Raw genomic sequence first — 18,601 nt, 5'->3', positions numbered from 1 at the left:
AAATTCTAAAATGAAAGGAGTGGTAACTAAATTTTCCAGGAAGTTTAGACCTTGCTATTTTATGGATTATTTTCTAGTGCTTCATAGACCAAGCAGATACCAAAAAGATGCACATGAACCTTGCCTTTGGTGTTAAGACTATAAAATAGGTCCAGGCAAACTGGTGGGCTCCACTACACTTTCTAAAGCACAGTCTCAATAAAAGTGAGAAAATAAATTTTATTTGGGTGCTACTTATGATCTTAAATGACTAAATTTTAACAACTCAAGTTTTTAATATCTTTCAAAAGCTTACAAAATTAGAAATCTTCTTAAAATCCTGTCACAACACAAATCATCGCTGAGGAGGATTAAATCCTCACACAAATTCCTGGACTATGTTATCATGTAATGACAACAGCTCCAATCCCAGTCACAGTACAAAGTTCACATCAGAATTTTTATGACTCAAAGTGAACTACATAGAACACTCCAGAAGTGATTAACAACTTCTTTTGTTTTGTTTAGTTTTTTAAAAAGTTTTAAATTTTTTTGAATTTCAATAGCATTAGTAATTTCTTTTTTTCTTATTATATTATATTAGTCACTGTACAGTACATCATTAGTTTTTGATGTGTGTTCCAAGATTCGTTGTTTGCATATAACACCCAGTGCTCCATGCACTACATGCCCTCCTTAATACCCATCACCATCTCCCATCTCCCCACACCCCTCCCTTCTAAAACCTTTAGTTTGTTTCTTGGTGTGCACTGATTAGCAACGTCTTTGGACTAAAAGCAAAAACATCAGAAAGGAAAAATTGTTTGCAAGCAAGACAGTATTATTCCTAATATTTATTAAATATCTCAACATGCCTATTACTGTTTTCTTTCAATTACAACAAAGGTCATTACTGGAAGTTTTATGTACAGTGAAAAAGTACTTTTAAAACTTTTCTAAAAAAATAAAATTTATTCAGGGGAATTTAAGTAGGTCCTCTAAAATAAGAAGCTCTGATATTCTGGGGCTCAGGGTCCAGTATGGTTATTTTTACTTAATTACATTAGTAATTAAAAGCCAGATGCATATAATCTCATCTTGACTTGAATTATATATCAATATAAGCATGCATGTAAGTGCACAGATGCACATGTATATCGAAGATCTCACTTGGAATCTTGTCATTTTGTGGATCTTGTAAGGGATACTCTTGGTATCCTGCCCACATTCCCGTGGCCTACCCCAGAGGTCACGGGCAAACAGTTTCATCTTAAGGAAAAAGCTTCTGCCTCACATGGGACCATTCTCTGTCCAGGAGCAAACCTACTCCCTACCCCCCATTCTTGGTCTTAGCAATTTCATTTCCTGTTCATTCTTGACTAAATTTCTTACTATGCCCACATGGCTTAAAATATTCTCCTCACCTTCTGTGTGAATCTTCCCTTCTTCAGAATCTATGAGATCAAAGAATAACCTAACTGTTCACTCTTCCCCAGAGCATCAAATTCTTACCAGTACTACTGCCATAGTTTTCCTACTAGGTATCCTTGTTTCTGCTGTTATCTCCCACAACCAGTGTGCTGCATAGCAGCCCAAACACATAAATCAAATCATGTTAGTCCCTTGTTTAAAATCGTCCAATGACTTCCTCTTGAACTTGAAGTCCAAACATCTCACCATAGCCCACAATACCCCAAAGTCTCTGCCATCTGCCTGCCTCCTTGATTTCATCTCATACCATTCCCTCCCTCGCCCACTCCAGCCCAGCCCCTCTGTTGTTTTCTATTATTCAAATACATCAACCAAAAGGGCTGTTGCACTTACTATAAACTCTAACTGGGTGTCTTCCCCCCAATTTTTGCATAGCTGTTTCCTTCTCATTCAAACATCAACTCAGAAGTCACCCTCTCAAAGAGCACTTCCAGACTGTTTAGTCATTCTTGATCACATTTTATTTAATTCTCTTTATTCCACTTATCATTGTGTGAAACTGGCTCACTCTGTGCAACTTCTTTATTGTCTGTCATGCTACTAGAATCTAAGTTCCATGATAGCAGAGTTCTTTACCGTGCTTAGAACTTAGTAGGTGCTATATACTCAAGTAATCTTCAGCAGATAATCATTACACAGAGTCATACTGCCAGTCACTAAATATAACTACCAAATATTCCTTTGTCCTTGTTAACATTGAAAAGAATGATATACTACACATTTTTTCCATGAAAAAAGTATGTGAATTTATTCCTGTCTAATGAATCAGTCCTAATGGGAACAAAAACACATTTCAGGAGACAATGTCAATATTCTTCTGGGAAAAAAAAAAGTACCAGTACATTGGTACACTCATAATGAAAATAGTAGTGGCTATGTGTAATGAACAGTAAAGGATGGTGAATTTTTATTTACCCTAACTTTTCAGCCTTCAAATTCAATTTACCAATTAACATAGCACACTAAACTTAAAATCAAGCATTGGGGCATCTCTAACATAAGTAATTATAATTAAATTCACAATCCAAACTTCTTAATCTCAAATTGGCCTCTGAATTCCAATCTTAAAATTTCTATTCTCCTTTGCTTTATGCCATAATGAACACTTTTATTTCTTTGAAACTGAGTGGTCTCTAATTTTTTTGGAACACCACATCAAAATGATCAGAATTTCAACATTTCAAGATTTTTTTTTCTAATCAGGAAGTGCGGATTAGTGGAACTTCTCTGCCTTGTCTTCACCATCTCTTGCAGTAAAGCTCTTCTGTGGTCTTGATATTTCAAAGTAAAACCTTCCTGAACCCAGCAGATAAGAAATTTTTAGTGCCTGTTTCTAACTGTTCATGAGTAAAGACCCATTACAAAAAGTAAATAACAATGGAAACTGAATAGGTACTAGTAGAATTGTGGTTGTTGTTGTTTACTTTTACATTTTATTTCTCCACAGCTATTTTATGGGGTTCAGTTACACTGGGTAGTGAGTATGATCCATTGATGAGAACTACCAAGTTTCATTTAACTTCATAACAATACTTTTGGATGTCATATTTATTTGAACGTAGAATGAGGTAAAGTGTTTATTAAATTTTATTTTAGTCAAAGTCTCCCCACCCCCCAACACACACACACACACGTGCACACATACACACACACACACACAGACACACACACACTCTATATGTAGGTTTGCAGGACTGCCCAGAAACCGAAAATCCTTCTATTGTTTCTCTTCCTTGTAAAGAAGAATTGGTTGGTGATATGATACTTGCAGTGTAAGTCACTACAGGTCTGATGCTACAGTTGTTACACATTATTGAATCTATCGAATGAAAAGGGAGCACAAAGGGAATTTCCAAATGCAGCTGCTATTTCCCATTTGTTAAATCCTTTTATTATACTATATAAGTACACAGCTGGGAAATACTATAGAGTGGGAGTTAAAACAAAATATTTTGGCTTCCAGACATTCAGAATACACAAAAGCTCCAGTGGAAAGCAGTGCTTGATATCAAAAGAGAGTGAAAGTTTGAAAACATTTCCAGCAAATATGATTTCTTTTATACTAATATATAACATATTTGTAAATTTAAACTATTTTATACTACCATAAATCCCTCTTAATGTTAGTTTGGTAAGCAAATTATTAGTATCTATTTTCTGACAAAATTTTAAATCATAAAACTTTGAGAGTAATTCACTGAAGCAAACTGGCGCTTGCCAAAATACAAACAAATTTTACTAAGGAAAATAAGTAACATGTTCTCTGAAGAAGTAAAATTTGAAGGGCATAATTTCTGTCTCAACCTATATTTTTCAGTGCCATTATTTTTATTGTCCATGACTGTATTTGGCTTAAGTGGCAAAACAGATCTTGAATCCACCTCTTCTCTATACCCCATCTACCTCTACACTAGCCCAAACCACTACCATCTCTTACTTGGACTTCCTTTTTTATTTTATTTTATTTTTTTAAGATTCATTTTTTTATTTGAGAGAGAGAGAGAAAGAGAGAGACAGCACGTATGAACAGTGGGGAGGGGCAGAGGGAAAGGAAGAATCTCAGGTAGACCCCCTGCTGAGCGCCACACCTGACCAGGGAATCCATCCCCACAACCCGGGACACCCTTGCCTGAGTTGAAACAAGAGTCCTTGGATGCCCAACTGACTGAGCAAACCTGGCGCCCCTTACCTGGACTTCTGAAGTAGGCTCCCAACAGGTCTTGTTCCTTTCACTCTTATCTCCTTCCCATCTATTCATGATCTATCTGCAGTGTTTTAAAACCCTTCACTGGTTTTTCATTGCACTTAGAATCAAACATCACTTCCATAACATTATCTCTATGGTCTTGTTGGATACACCCCGACCTGTCTCTCCAACAAGATCTGAATTACACTGCATCCTCACTCATTTATACTCCAGCCTCAAAGACGATCTTTTATATATATATATATATATATATATATATATATATATTTTGTAGAGTGAGAGAGAGAGAGCAAGGAGAGAGGCAGAAGCAAAGTGAGAGAGAGAATCGAAGCAGGCTCCCCACTGAGCCTGAAGCCTGACAGGGTCTTCATGTCACAGCCCCAAGACCATGACCTGAGCTGAAACCAAGAGTCAGATGCTTAACCAACTGGCACCCCAAAGACTATCTTTCCTTTCCCGATGCTCAGCTATATTTTTCCCACCTCAAATATGTCACACATGCTGTTCCTTCTGCTATTTTTATTCCTTCTTCTATTCTTTGCCTGGCTAGTTCTTATCATTCTTGGTTTGGAGAAGGCATTCCTATCCCTCTATACCTTATCTCATTATTTCTCACATAGTATTCTGTTCTTTTTCTTCCTAACACTTATCACAATTTTAATTATCTATTAATGTATGTATATTTATTTAATTTCTGTCTCCTCTCCTAGATATAAGTTCCAAGAAAGCATCATCTTGCATGTTTTTTCACCATAGTACAACCAGCACTTAGTAGCATGCTGAGCCCAGAGAAGGTACTCTATAATAAACACTTGATGAAATAAAGATAAAACATGGGCCTACTATCTTCTCGAAAAGCCAATAGCAGGGACTGTGTCACCCTTGCTATCTTGGAGGTACAAAAATGATTCAGTTTAATCAGAAAAACAGACTTTTAGTCTTTTAGCCTTGCCTTTTAATACTCTCCTCTCTCCCCCATGCGAGGAAAAGACATCTTTCACTGGAGCTATCTAACTGTATAATGACAACGTCTTATGAACCAAGGTCTAGAAAAGTCTTATCTTTCCTTCCATTCACTTACTTTTCACCTGCTGTTTCAGGGTACTAGCTGTGTCTGCAAAATCAGCTGAGAAAGAAGAATGTCTGCCTCCATAGTTTATAAAATCAAGTCTTTGACATTAAACATTAAGCATGGAGCAAGAATTTAAATACATGTTATCAAAAGTAAAGGCGTTTTTAAATATTACCTGGTTTTTATTAAAGAATAAAACTTTTCCTCACAGCCCACTTAAAATGTCTTTCATTAACATAACCAAAAGTTAAGAAATGCAAAATAGGTTGTCAATTCGTAATCTAATAAAATATGTTAAGGTTTGGTCAGTTCTAGATGCTAAAAAACTGAGTATTTTTGTTTTAAACTAGACAGTGCCACTTACTGTGGCTTCTGTTTCAATGGTTACAGACAGAATTTCACATGGGAAAGCTGGCTAAGATACTGCATGTATCTGATGTTGCTGTTTCTACCTTCAGGGAAAACTCCTGTAGTCGGTTGACTGATACTCAGGAGCTTTGCCCGTCCTTTTGAAATTAATATACAGGTACATAAGTGAGAAAAGCTTTATTATAAATCAAAAATGACCATTAAAAATGACAAATACCTGCATTTCCCCACTGAAGATATATTCACCATATGACCTCATTCATAGACATGTTTGCTTAATATATAACATTAATACATAGCCACACTTTATTTGATCATACTTACTTTGTGTCATTATCAAGTTTGCCACCTTATTAAGAGGTTCAGAGAACAAGATAACCAAACCTACCCCCAACTTAAATTAAATATCTTTGGCAAGTTGACCTAATAATGGATAAAAACTAAATCACAAACCGTTTTCCAATTTTTCCCAGTTACTAGCGTATTAGTAATATTAATAATATATACATGCTTGTTTCATGATCTAAACACAAGTAACTCTATGATATGAATTTTGAGCTTTTTCTAGAACACCTACGTGTGATGAGGCCATACTAACAGACACACTTAAGGACAGCGGCCAGATTTTAAAAGCTCACCATTCTTTGCTGAGACGACAGAACGCTGTCCCAGTCAGCATCCTGTTGAATAGTATTGACAAGTGTTGGGAGCTCCTCAGAGTGAGGTTTGTTGTGCATTATGGGGTGCAGAGGCAGATGGGAGGCCACATGCTGATCACCGCCCTCTTCCTTTTCCCTTGAGGTCAAATCTTGGGTCATCGTTTCCTCTCCATCAGCTGCACAGGCAAATGGAGAGGTGGCTTGCTTGGAAGACATTCTTCTGCAGAAGAAGGAAATAGCACGGATTCAAAATGCCATCATTGACAAAAGAACAAACCATCCCTTACATCTGACTAATTCAGAAAAAAAAAAAATGTACATTTTCTAACTTCACATTGTTTATGAGCTACTCTAAACCACTTTGAAAAAGAACTTAGCTTATCTGTTCTACCCTCCCTCTCCACTTTTAAGTCAGCAAACCTCTTCAAAGTAATTGCTATACATTTTCTCCCTTAACAATCCATAAATGACATTTTCATGGAATGAGTCTTCATAACAGACAGTATATGTATGTGTGTATTTTTCCTCCCAGTTCTCCCAACTAGATTATCAAATTAGGTTGATGGATAACAATGGAAAAAAATAAATTAATATGTGAATGAACAGACGAATAAGCCAGTTTAGAGGATGATTTTAAAGTAGAAATATCCAAAATTCTCTTATGCTTTATGTGGGAACTAAAGAAGTCTATGTGAGAAAATACAATCAGGAGAGTACGTAATACACATTGAAAGTCCTAAGCAAATTTGGTCCTGACTTCTTAGTTTATACCTCGTATTATGAGTGTCAGGGCCTAACACTGTTTAGTGCCAATCTGATCCTTTTCTAAAGATCTTCAAATGTGTCAACTACTGTGAGTTAACTTGTAAGCGACATATTGATTGAGTGGCTGATAATGTTAGATTAGTTTTAGGGCAATTTCATAACATTTCAATTAAGTATATGAAATAACTATGCCTCTATTTTATATTAGAAAGTACATACAAACTTCAAAGCAATTGCTGTGAAAATAGTAAAATGCCTACTATACATCATATTTTTAAACTGCAAAAACAATCACCAAACATTCATCTATGTACCCACAAGTAAACATCGACAGCACTTTGCACAGTCTCCATTCTGTGTTTTGTCAAGACGATTTTCTGAGCAAAATGTTTAAAAATAAAACCACCAAAAGTTTATGACTTAAAAGACAATTAAGTATTTTTTCTAAAACTTTATGTTGTTTTCAGTTTATAGCATCTTTAGCTCTAAAATTGCTGTGTAACGAAGGAATAAAATCTCCACCTTAATTGCTCTTTAACATTAATTGATTTCGTACCATTTTTTAAAAAATGCACAAATCAGTTAACATAGGAAACCACATGAGCATTTTTCAAATTAGCAAATCATTAACTTGCTAGTACTGTTTCTACAGACAAATAAATACTGATTAAAGGGTCTAGAAATCTGAGATTAACAGTTAAATTTACAAATCTGTCACATGCTTTCATGAATATTGCAGTGAAGGAAATATCAAGTGCAAAGAAAAATAATTAAGTTAATTCCAATTTAAACAGTAGTTTTTATGTAGCAGCCCATGTTTCACATAGGATTTAACAGCTAATGCTAAATTTCTCACAATTAATGAGGGGGCTCAGATTTAGTATCCTACAGTGAAAAAAATTAATATAAGATCAGCTAATCTAATTATGCACAGTTCTAAATAAAAGTATTACAGGCTTTTGAAGTGCTTTGAAACATATTAAAATGCTGATACCTACTTATAATAATCATTCTACAAATAGTAAAATTTCATCTCCTAGACTCAATACTAGAAAGTAAAATGGGGGAAAGGAAGTGTAGGAGAATGTCTATATTTTCTTTGAGAAGAAAGAAATGAAATGTCCTAAAGAGTACTATATCAAAGCATCAGTAAGTATATTCTTGACTAATTTCTATCAAAATTAGCACGTGGAAAAATGCATACACACATAAGGAAAATAACACCAAAAAACACCAATGATGTTTTTCATTGTACAGGGATCACTGCAAATACTGCAGTGAAGCCAGGCAAATTATAACTGGTCTGCAAGTTTATCCAGAATTTACCATAAACAACAAGAGTGTTTTCATGGTTCAGATAATGACAGTACCAATAATGTAATCATTCACATTGCAAACAAAAGAATGAATTTACTGCTGCCTTTTAAAACAGTTAAATACAATTGAAAGTCATAAGCCAAAACTCAGACTGACTTTAGCTCCCCAACAAACATCCTCTATTATAAAGTGACTTGGCTCCTTCCAATAGTAATGTCTGTGATGGTTGCTTTAGTATAAATTAATCATGACACAAAACCCAAAATGAAAAGTCTCTTAAGAATAATTTCAAGTATAAACTGCACCAATGAACAATAGTGTGCAATCCTAATTAAACACAACCATGCAGCTGTAAAAATAGACTAAATCTGTCCAAAGCAGAGTTGAGTTTAAAGGCTGGTTTGTTAGAGTGTTTTCTGAAGGAAGGCTGGGCCCTCAGTCTTAATCAGCCAATAAATTATTTCCTGCAATTACATTAAATAGAAAATTATCTTCAAATGGGGAGTGTTAATTGAAAATCAAAATTCAGAGGGAAGTTTAGAAATTACACGCTGAATACAATTAGTGAGGAAAGGCTTCACCTCTACTTCATCAACAGTCTTCTGGTGATTCCTCCAGTGACCATTCAGGAAAGCTACCTATTTACAACATCACACAATTTGTCTTTTATTTTGCACCTACAAATACAAATGTCTATCAAGGTTGCAGATGAAAGATAGGCTGCCAAAAAAAAAAAAAAAAAAAGGCAATATGAAATTTGACTGTTCATCCCCAGTTCACACCATCGCTCTGGGACAAGGAGAGGGGGGAATGTAGGGCAATAATGGTTAACAACCAAGGAAGGCACATTCAACTTCAAAATCCCTCCCTTTACCTAAGGAACCAATATTTTTATTCCAAGAAGCATACTTTACTTATCATATTTTATTTAATTTCTTGAGTTTACTACAGTTCTCAACATGTTGCTAGCAGAGAAAAAGGTGATTGTGCAGTATTGTTCTACTGCAGGCATTTCCTTTTGATAAAATTGTTGGGCTTCTTTCAGGTTGGTTTTTAATTGTTGGTTTTGTTGTAGTTTGGTAGTTTTGTTGTATTTTTAAAAGGAAAATGTGTACAAATTCTTTTTAAAGCAAAGTTTATTAAGTCAGTCTTAAATTTTCTGATTATTAGACTCAATTTACTGATTACTTTTTACACAGTTATTTTATTAAAGAATCCTGGAACTTACTGATTACATCCTCATTTATTTCTTTACTTTAGCTTCCCTTTTTAAAAACATTTTACTAGATCAACTATACTATTCTGGAAGCTGCAAAGATACTTGACTTTTGGTAATGCCTTCACTATAACCACTGCACCATGGCTACCCCCCTTAGAAACTCATAAATCAAATATATACTTGATGTTAATGTTTTAAAAATGTCACCTGGGATGCTCAATTTTATTTTTAATGCTCATTTAGTAATTTTTCATTACAAAAAATTTCATCTCCTATGTATTAGAACTGTATCTTACTTTAGCTGCTGTCATAAAAAAATTCTTGCAAAAGAATCCAAATCCTTGTGAAAATGGTCAATTTCTATGTGACTTTACTTTGTTTTATTTTTGCACTATTATAACTTAAAAATCATTCAAATGAATTGTTTTTTTAATTTGTATTAAAAAAAAAATCTCCCTAGTTATACCCCCTGAAAACAGGGGTTTATAATGGAAGTGCTGACACAACCCTAACTAAAGCAGCGCAAATGTTGCCGCTATAATACACAAAATCAAGTTCTATTATTCTAAACTATCCTCGCTCATGGGATTTTTCTTTACTGTGCTCCCAGCCAAACTGCTGAAGCATGAAAAATTTAAATGCAATCAAATGCGCCCAATTCTACTTTACTAGAACAAGTGTCTACAGTGGTACAATCTTAAAAGGAGATGCAACAGATTTGTTTGGTGTTTTTTTTAACTGTTTATTTATAATACAGTGCATTGGAGATAAAATAAAAGAGGAAATTACACTCACATGGTACTAGTGTATTGACTACACAGAGTACATTATAATCAGAGAGAAAAACTACATTGTCAACTTATCACATTGGTTAAACAAGATGGTTTTCTGGGGCATAGCTATTATCAAGTAAAACCTCCAAAGAGAATTACATATCTTTGGGACACATGAAACTAAATTCCCATCATGTGTTCCCCGAGCTTGAAATGTCTCTGCCCAGAAGATCAAGTGAATTCCCAGGATGCCAGGCCATTGGGAAGAACTTCAGGGCTTAGGACTTTTGGGAATGAGATTGTTGGAAATAAAGACTCCAGTAATGGATAATGTTTTCTAGGAAGTCAGTAGGAGTATCTCTAGAAAGATGATAATTGTTTTACTTCAAACCCAAAACCTCACCACAAAATCTGAATGTTGAGGCTATTACAAACTTATTCAGACAGGAAATTTACTTTATGTTCTTTAACAAGAAACTAAGGTTAGGGGGTCCAAGACTTTATAAAATGGTAAGGATATGGACATCTATACATTAAGCCATCTAGCTCAGAAAATCAAGTTTTCTAGAATTTTAAACCAGCTCGAGCTGCTCTTGTTATTTTTTTTTAATATAATTTTTTATTTTTTATAAACATGTATTTTTATCCCCAGTGGTGATTCACAGACCTGCTCTTGTTATTTTTAAGAAATAGTTATTTGTATATGTTTAAAGGTTAGGATTATTTTAAAACAACTTTCTCTTAAGGCATTACCACTTGAAATAACCTTTTTTTTTTTTTTTTTTTAAACTATTGCCTGGGAAGAATCCATTTCAAACTATCCTTCAGGATTTACATAGGTATCAAAAAGAGTCACTGAATTTATTGGAACAATATTTTTAACTTGATATTTAAAAATGCTTCCTTACTTCTCAGATAATTATCAAATGGCATTCACTTGTTAGGTGTATTACATTTATTCCAAAGAAGCTCAGTTTTTAACATAAAGCAATATTTAATAGTTGGTTTACTTAAAGAAAAAATTAAACATTCAGGCCAATATTCACAATTTGTTTTTGCAACTCAGCCCCAGGCTACCAAGGTAGACTTATTTTTGTCAGATAATTCACTGTTAATTTAATACTGCAATTAATCCGATACTAAGAAATAAACAACTAATTTTCCAAAAATATAACACAGTGCCTCTCATTTTAAGCAGCATGAGTAACAGATATGTTCAGCTGCCAAAATGCACAATACTTAGGAACCCCTACAAAAGATGCCAGTCCACCCAGCCTAGGGCAAAGAACGATTTTCTTTTTTCCTGTACCTCTAATCCCCTTGTTTAAGAATTGAGGGGTGGAGAAGGGTCCCAATTCCAGATATTAAAATGAAGACATCCCTCTCAAAACTTTTCCTGCTTCATTAGGGTAGAGTCTGAGAGTGGCTGTTGATTCTTTGTGTTGTTTTATCCAGCATTACCTCCTCTCTCTAACTTCCTCCCTCCCCAAACTTCCTTCAGCTTCAGGTTTTTGCTCTCTTTTTCATCTGTTTAATAAGTAACTGAGAAAATTCTGTGGAAAAAAAAAGGTAACTTCTTTCAGAGCTACCTTTGAGAGTTATAAACCTATCTTTTAAAGTTTGTAGTGGTTCTTTCAGAACACACATGGTAACATATACAGACAATATCTGTTAGAAGAAAATTCATTGATTTATCTGTTAGATCAAGAGAGATGAAGCAAATGAAATATGCTTGAGGCCCTTGAAGTATGTTGAAGAAGGGGCTTAAATTAATGGATTCTGACTTATCTAAGGCTTCTAATTATTCACACCAAAGCACCAAAATTGTCTCCTAAGGCCTTCTGAGGTTCTTACAAAACAGGGACTACCTGGAACAGATTCTTCTCAAGTCATCAAAGTTTGTGTTTCTAGAGTTTATATTTAGCTGACAATATTGCTGTCACTTTATATAGCTTAAGACTGTTCTTTGGACTAGAGCTCATATGTCTTGGAATGCTTTGAGTCATGAATTGTTTCTCCTGATAATGTTACATCACGTAACCACCTCTGTCTAATTGGTTGGTATCTGCTGGAAGAGGCAGGCAACCAGCCTAAAGACTAGCCTATCTGCCTGGTTGTCTATGGAAAACCTGCAATTGTTACATGTGTCTCTGAATATCCAGTTCTTCTGGAGATCAAAACAACTTGACTTCATGTAACCTCTGTCTATACTTCTGCTTATAGTAATAACAAATTTTTCTCACAGTGTTTTTAACCAGTAACTTTTGGGGATCTTTCTTTTGGAAAGGCAGGCCCAGAATTTATAAATAAAATCAGTCACTTAACAATAAGAGCAAAATCAAACAATGGCTACTATAAATATACACTAACTTAGGGGATTTTAATCAAGCACAATGACTTTATAGCCCAGCCGAAAGACCTCTATGTGGCTTGAATGAAAACTGTCTACAATAGGAGCAGAATGAGTTTATTTATATATGATTACTTTGAATCTCCTCCTCACATGAAATGAGAACCATAATTTTTAAACTGAAAACCAAACGTGTCTTTGTCAGTTTAAAACCTATCCACTAGTCTGGTGCCTCCGTGGCTCAGTGGGTTAAAGCCTCTGCCTTTGGTTCAGGTCATGATCCCAGGTTCCTGGGATTGAGGCCCGATTCCGGGCTCTCTGCTCAGCAGGGAGCCTGCTTCCCTCTCTCTCTCTCTCTTTGCCTACTTGTGATCTCTGTCTGTCAAATGAATAAATAAAATCTTAAATAAATATAAAATAAAAAAACCTATCCACTAGTCTAGAAGCCCAATTACAAGATATCTTACCCACTTATTGATAAAAATCATAAGCCAGAAAAGTAACTTCTCAGATTGAAAGGGCAAGAAGCTGTCACTGTCATTGATTTTCCATTCTTACCTCTATTTTCACTTTTTAGTATTGACAGAAAAAAAGAGAAATACGAAAACTGATGTTGGATAGATCATTTCAAAAAATGAAGGCTCGCGTGTGATCACCATGAACAAAACTATACAACGAAGTTAATCTTTGAGGCCTTCCTTCAGCTAAATAAAGCAATCCAGCAATTCCTCTCTTCCATGTAAATGAAACTAAGGTACAAATTTCAGGTTCCTATCAAATAAGAGGAGGAGGAATGGGGAGGGGTAAGGGCAAGGCAAGGAAGGGGAGGTGATAAAAGAGGGGTGAAGGGGAAAGGGGAGGAGAGAAACAACCATGGCTTTGCAGTTCATTTTCAGTTTGTCTACTTAATGAAAACCTCATTGTACAACCCTGAAAACCATTTCCAGCAGGCAAAGTATTTCTGATTCAGTGGAGGTTACACAAGCATCAAAGCAGTTAAATATAGGTGCCAAGCTGCATTGCCAGGAGCTCTTAGTACTGTGAGTTAGTGTTACCTGACAGCTTAGTGAATATAAAATTACTTGTTTCTCCAATTGAAGACAATCAAATTGTCACCTTCCATTGTAATAATGCACAACTAGTGATCAGCAAAGTGCAAACATAATTACCATGAAGAAAACAAAAAATCAAATCTAAATCTCTCTACAGAGTAAACACATCTATCTGGCTTCCCCCAAAAAGGAGTGCATTTTAATACTGAAGGCTATGATGCAATCTTTGTTATTTAACAATAAGATTTATCAGTCTTACATTACATTAAAATGAAAAACAACATGAAAAACCAATTCAGAAAAAGTGAATAAAAATACCATAAGAGCACTGCAACTTTCCTGAGTACAAGGCCTACAAATTATATCACGGCCATTTGGGCTAATAATGTTAAGTGTATGTCAACAGCACGTCCATTTTAAAAAGCCATGCTTTAAGAGATTTCCTTCCAGGCCAGAAACATTTCTGAAGGTTGGGGAAAAAAAAAAAAAAAAAGGATCCAACCTCAAAAGCTTTTGTCTTAATTTCTCCTTAAAAGAAAAAAAAAAAAAAGTTTCATTTTTGTCTTCTAAAGTGGCCTGTATTTTCCAGGTTGAAAATCCACCTAACGAATTGATTTAGTATCTCTATCGAAGTTTAGAGAAAAGACCAAGCATAGGGCACAAGTCTACAACTATTATTGAGACATTCGGTATCTGGAATCCTTCTCCAAATTTGGTGGCCGGATTGGCACACTATGAAAGTGATTTCAGTAACTCAAAACTGGGTTAGTACTAAAGCACTGAAAATTTGACATGGTTCTCCTATACCCTGAAGATTCCGAAGACATAAATATAGATGTTGCTCCAAACAAACTGCTTTTTTAAAAGCTCTTTTCGTAAAGTGATTTTATATCTAACTCAAGATTTAAAACATTCAGATTTACATCATTCCTACCAGTATGAAAAGAACTATGTTTCCCATTCTGAAAACACTCCACACATAGGGGTTTTCTTCTTTCATCAATAATGTCCTCCTTTTAACAGAGATATATAACCACTTCAGCAATTGCCAGATATTCCATTTTTACCTGATACTTCTTTTCTAAATGTCATTTTTAATCCTCCAACACACATACACACACACACACACACACACACACACACAACCCCAGGCCAGCTGAGGAAGAGGGAGAAGCACTGCACCAGAGTGCAAGTAGAATGAATCAGGGACCATCAACAACCCAAGATTCCCTGAGCTTGAATCTTACCATGTACATTTAGACATTTCATCCTTTATAAATCCGAAATGGCGAATCAATCTTATTCTTCATTCATACTCCACCATTACCCCATTTTATAAGGGAAGAGTGGAGAAAAGTCTGAGATGAAGACCCTGGATTGACTCTATGGCTAAATCAGAAACAGAATAAGGATGAGAGAAAAAAAAAGAAAACAAAAATCCAATCTCTAGTTACAAACTTAGTTGCAATTTGAGATAAATTTCACATCATTAAAAGAAGTCTGGATTTGAGAAATAAGACTGTTTCAGGAAAAGATCTTTTTCCTTGATCTTGCCCACTTTCAAAATATAGAATAAAGACTTCCTCCCCACCACCCCAGCTCAAGAAACCCTACTTATAAGTTTAACAAAACAAAAACCACCCAGCACGGGGGATGTGATCAATGTTTTTTGAACTTAAGTGATGAGTAACTTAACACATTCCTAAATTATGCTCCTGCAGAATACTCCATACAATACAGTGATAATTAAAAAGGATCAAAAGTGAAAGAAAAAAAAAAACCTGTTGTCATAGAATGTCTTCTAGTCCTAGGGAGATAAATGCATGCAAAGATATTATCATAAGCTTACACTCAGTGGAAGAAAAAGAGAAAATATTAAAAGGGGTTTTTTTTTACTTAAAAAGGAAGCTTATTCTATATATCCCATGAGATTAGAGATCATGTCCGTCTTGTTCTTTACTGGGTCATCGGTGCCCCACACAATACACACACACTGTAAATAAGCAATATTGTCTACATATTGGCAAGAAAGAGAAAGGGAAAATCAGAGAGAGAGAGATGACTAAACAGCTTACTTTTCAAACTTAAGGTGAATATATAATCACAGAAAATACCACTCACGTTAATGCTGCCAACCTAAACATTACTCTTCCTCTATGCTCTTTTTGTCAAACATCTCATTCCTTAATATTTAAATCATATAATTTTTATATTTATATACCCAACACTGAGCGCTCTCTCATCTTCCTGAAATACAACAGTCCTCAAATGACTGCTAGACATTTATACCAAGATGTACTCTGCTATGTCATATTCAACAAACTTAAAATTAGTTTCATCATTATTTTCTTCAACACCCTTCCTCATTCATTCACACCCAGAAAAGCATCATTCTTGGAATCATCCAAATTCAAAACATGACACTGCATCCTTTTATTCTTGTTCCTCACTGCCAGCCTGTCATTAAGCTCTAACAATTCTTCTTTAATAAAATTTCTTCTTCTCACACCTTCTTACCATGCTCATAATCACCTGACGAAGGCTTTATTACACTTCATATCTAGACTCTTACAGTGGACTCTAAACTGTTTTCCCTAATTTCATTTTCTCCCCCTCCAAATCAATCTTACTGCAACTTCCTTCATCAAATCACTCTTTTGATCAAGAAACATCGATGGCTTTCCCCTGAAGACAGAAAAAAAGACCAAACTCCTGACTCTGGCATTCAAGGCCCTCTATTCAAATCCAACCAATCTTTCAAAATTTATCTTCTAGTATTCTAACTTTAACCTTCTATTCTAACTAGACTGATAGACTCAAGCTTCACTTATTGCTGTCCCCCAACCCTGGCCTTTGCTCTGTCTGCCCCCCTATTTCCCTCACCCTCCTTTCTTATCACCAGGAAGCCAACTGAAACTATTTCAAGTAACTATGATCCACCCCTTTTCTAATCACTCCTAATAAGTACTCTAAAATTTGTTTTTATGTCACTCATTCCATACTTAATGCATACTTTTTTAAATTTAATTTTTTTTCAGTGCTCCAAATTTCATTGTTTATGCAACACACCCAGTGCTCCATGTAATATGTGCCCTCCATAATATCCACCACCAGGCTCACCCAACCCCCCCATCCCCTCCCCTTCAAAACCCTCAGTTTGTTTCTCAGAGTCCATAGCATGCATACTAATTTACTTAACCTTTTTATAAAAAAGTATAATATCAATGTATTTCTTAAAAGTAATCCCAGCCAGATTACAAACCATTCAAGGGCAGAAAAAAAATCCTGGCTTCTCTGTAGTCCCACAAGTACCTAGTACAAAATTTTCCATAAAGAAAACACTTTTTTTGTCCAACTGCTCAAATATTATTAAATGAATAGGCAGAAATAAAATTGGAGTATTATATTTACCCAGAGGATTTAAAGTAAAGCCCCTAGATTTCTATACCTAACTTGGATTTCCAGGGTTATCTCGTCTTCCCCCCCCCCCCAGCCAGTAAAATTCATTTCATACCTTAAAAGTTCTATATATTCAATGGCAAATGGAAAGGCCCCCACCCCCAAATCATCAGTCTATGCTGTTAAAAACATTGGAAAGTTAGATAGATGGACAGATGGACAGATGGACGGATGAATGGATGGATGGATGGATGGATGTTGGAGAGATAGCTGAAAAGATGCATGAATGTATTTACTAGATATTTAGAAAGTACTGGTCACTGCAATGAGTACTGCTACATGTATTATCTCATTTAGTTCTCAGAACAGTTCTAGGATTTAGATAATGTCATTGTCCTTGTTTTACAATAAGGAAACCAAGGCACAAAAATGTTCATTTTTTTAAAAATTAAAATTTGCTAAAGTCACACCTTGTGAAAACAAAAAGCAGAAATTGAACTCAAGTGGTCTAACTCCAGGGCAGGTGTTACTAGAATTAAAGGTAACTAACAGTAATTCTAAATTAAATAAATTATTAACTATTTTCAATTATCATCTGAATTTTTCTTTACTAATATATATACACTTCCTCTAGAATTTTATTTTTTCAATATTCCATTTAAATATTCTGGATACATATTTAATCCAAGCTTAGTCAAAGGATTTGCTAAGGTTTCTAAGGTTGGAGGTGTTTAATTATTGGTTAGAAACTATTAAACACACACACACACACACAGAAAAAGAGAGAAAAAAGGAGAACTGCCAACCCTGTAACCAATGCATTTGTCTCTCATTCTAAACAGCTTGACAACAAAATTAGTTATGGAAATAGTTAAAGGTATTGTCACAGCTGAGAGGTTCACTATAGTTTTATATGACAAAATTTTCTAATAAATATTTATTTGTTGTTAACTATCCATGCTTTCCCTAGCATGCTTTTATTTGTTAGTCTAGATGGTCAACATTTAACTATATTATTACACAGACAATTGTGAGATAAAATAAGGCTGTCAGTGCCCATTCATTTCAAGGTCTAGAGAAATGTGAGATCCAATTCCTACCTTCCACCTCTTACCAGAAAGGCCATAGCAGAAGCAACAAATACAACCGCAGCTAATTACAAAGGTGTTGAGGACAGCCTTGAGAAAAAAATGAGATAAGGTACTTGAGCACTATATATTTAACACACGGCCCATCTAGAGTTCATTTCAGGGAATACCAAGTCATTTAGTTATCTTTTTAAAATCTGACTTCTATACAACATTATAGGTACCCTAACTTCTGGGGGAATGAAATAGAAAAAAAAAATCATACACAAGGACTTGCATTTTTATAAATTATAATTGAGTGTGAAAGCTGAGGAAAGGTTTTCACCACTAACCCAAATATCCACATTTTTTTATATATACC

The 18,601-nt window shown here is 35.0% G+C and overlaps 1 protein-coding gene across 11 annotated transcripts in view; it reads right to left on the bottom strand.

Annotated features, from left to right (window-relative positions):
- Positions 1-18,601, bottom strand: part of SOX6 (SRY-box transcription factor 6) — a 596,201-nt gene that overhangs the window by 348,401 nt on the left and 229,199 nt on the right. For 10 of the 11 annotated variants that reach the window (XM_059407840.1, XM_059407831.1, XM_059407851.1 and 7 more), the window contains one exon: positions 6,257-6,497. In XM_059407840.1, the coding sequence (XP_059263823.1) occupies positions 6,257-6,493 (237 nt within the window). In that variant the 5' untranslated portion in view covers positions 6,494-6,497. Of the gene's footprint in view, positions 1-6,256; positions 6,498-18,252; positions 18,332-18,601 lie in introns of those variants that run through there. The other variant, XM_059407813.1, reaches the window with a different exon arrangement.

This window comes from Mustela nigripes, chromosome 1, assembly GCF_022355385.1.
Source record: "Mustela nigripes isolate SB6536 chromosome 1, MUSNIG.SB6536, whole genome shotgun sequence".
NCBI classification, from domain to species: Eukaryota; Metazoa; Chordata; class Mammalia; order Carnivora; family Mustelidae; genus Mustela; species Mustela nigripes.
The sequence above is the reverse complement of the archived record's forward strand: the minus strand, read 5'-3'. Positions and strand labels throughout refer to the sequence as shown.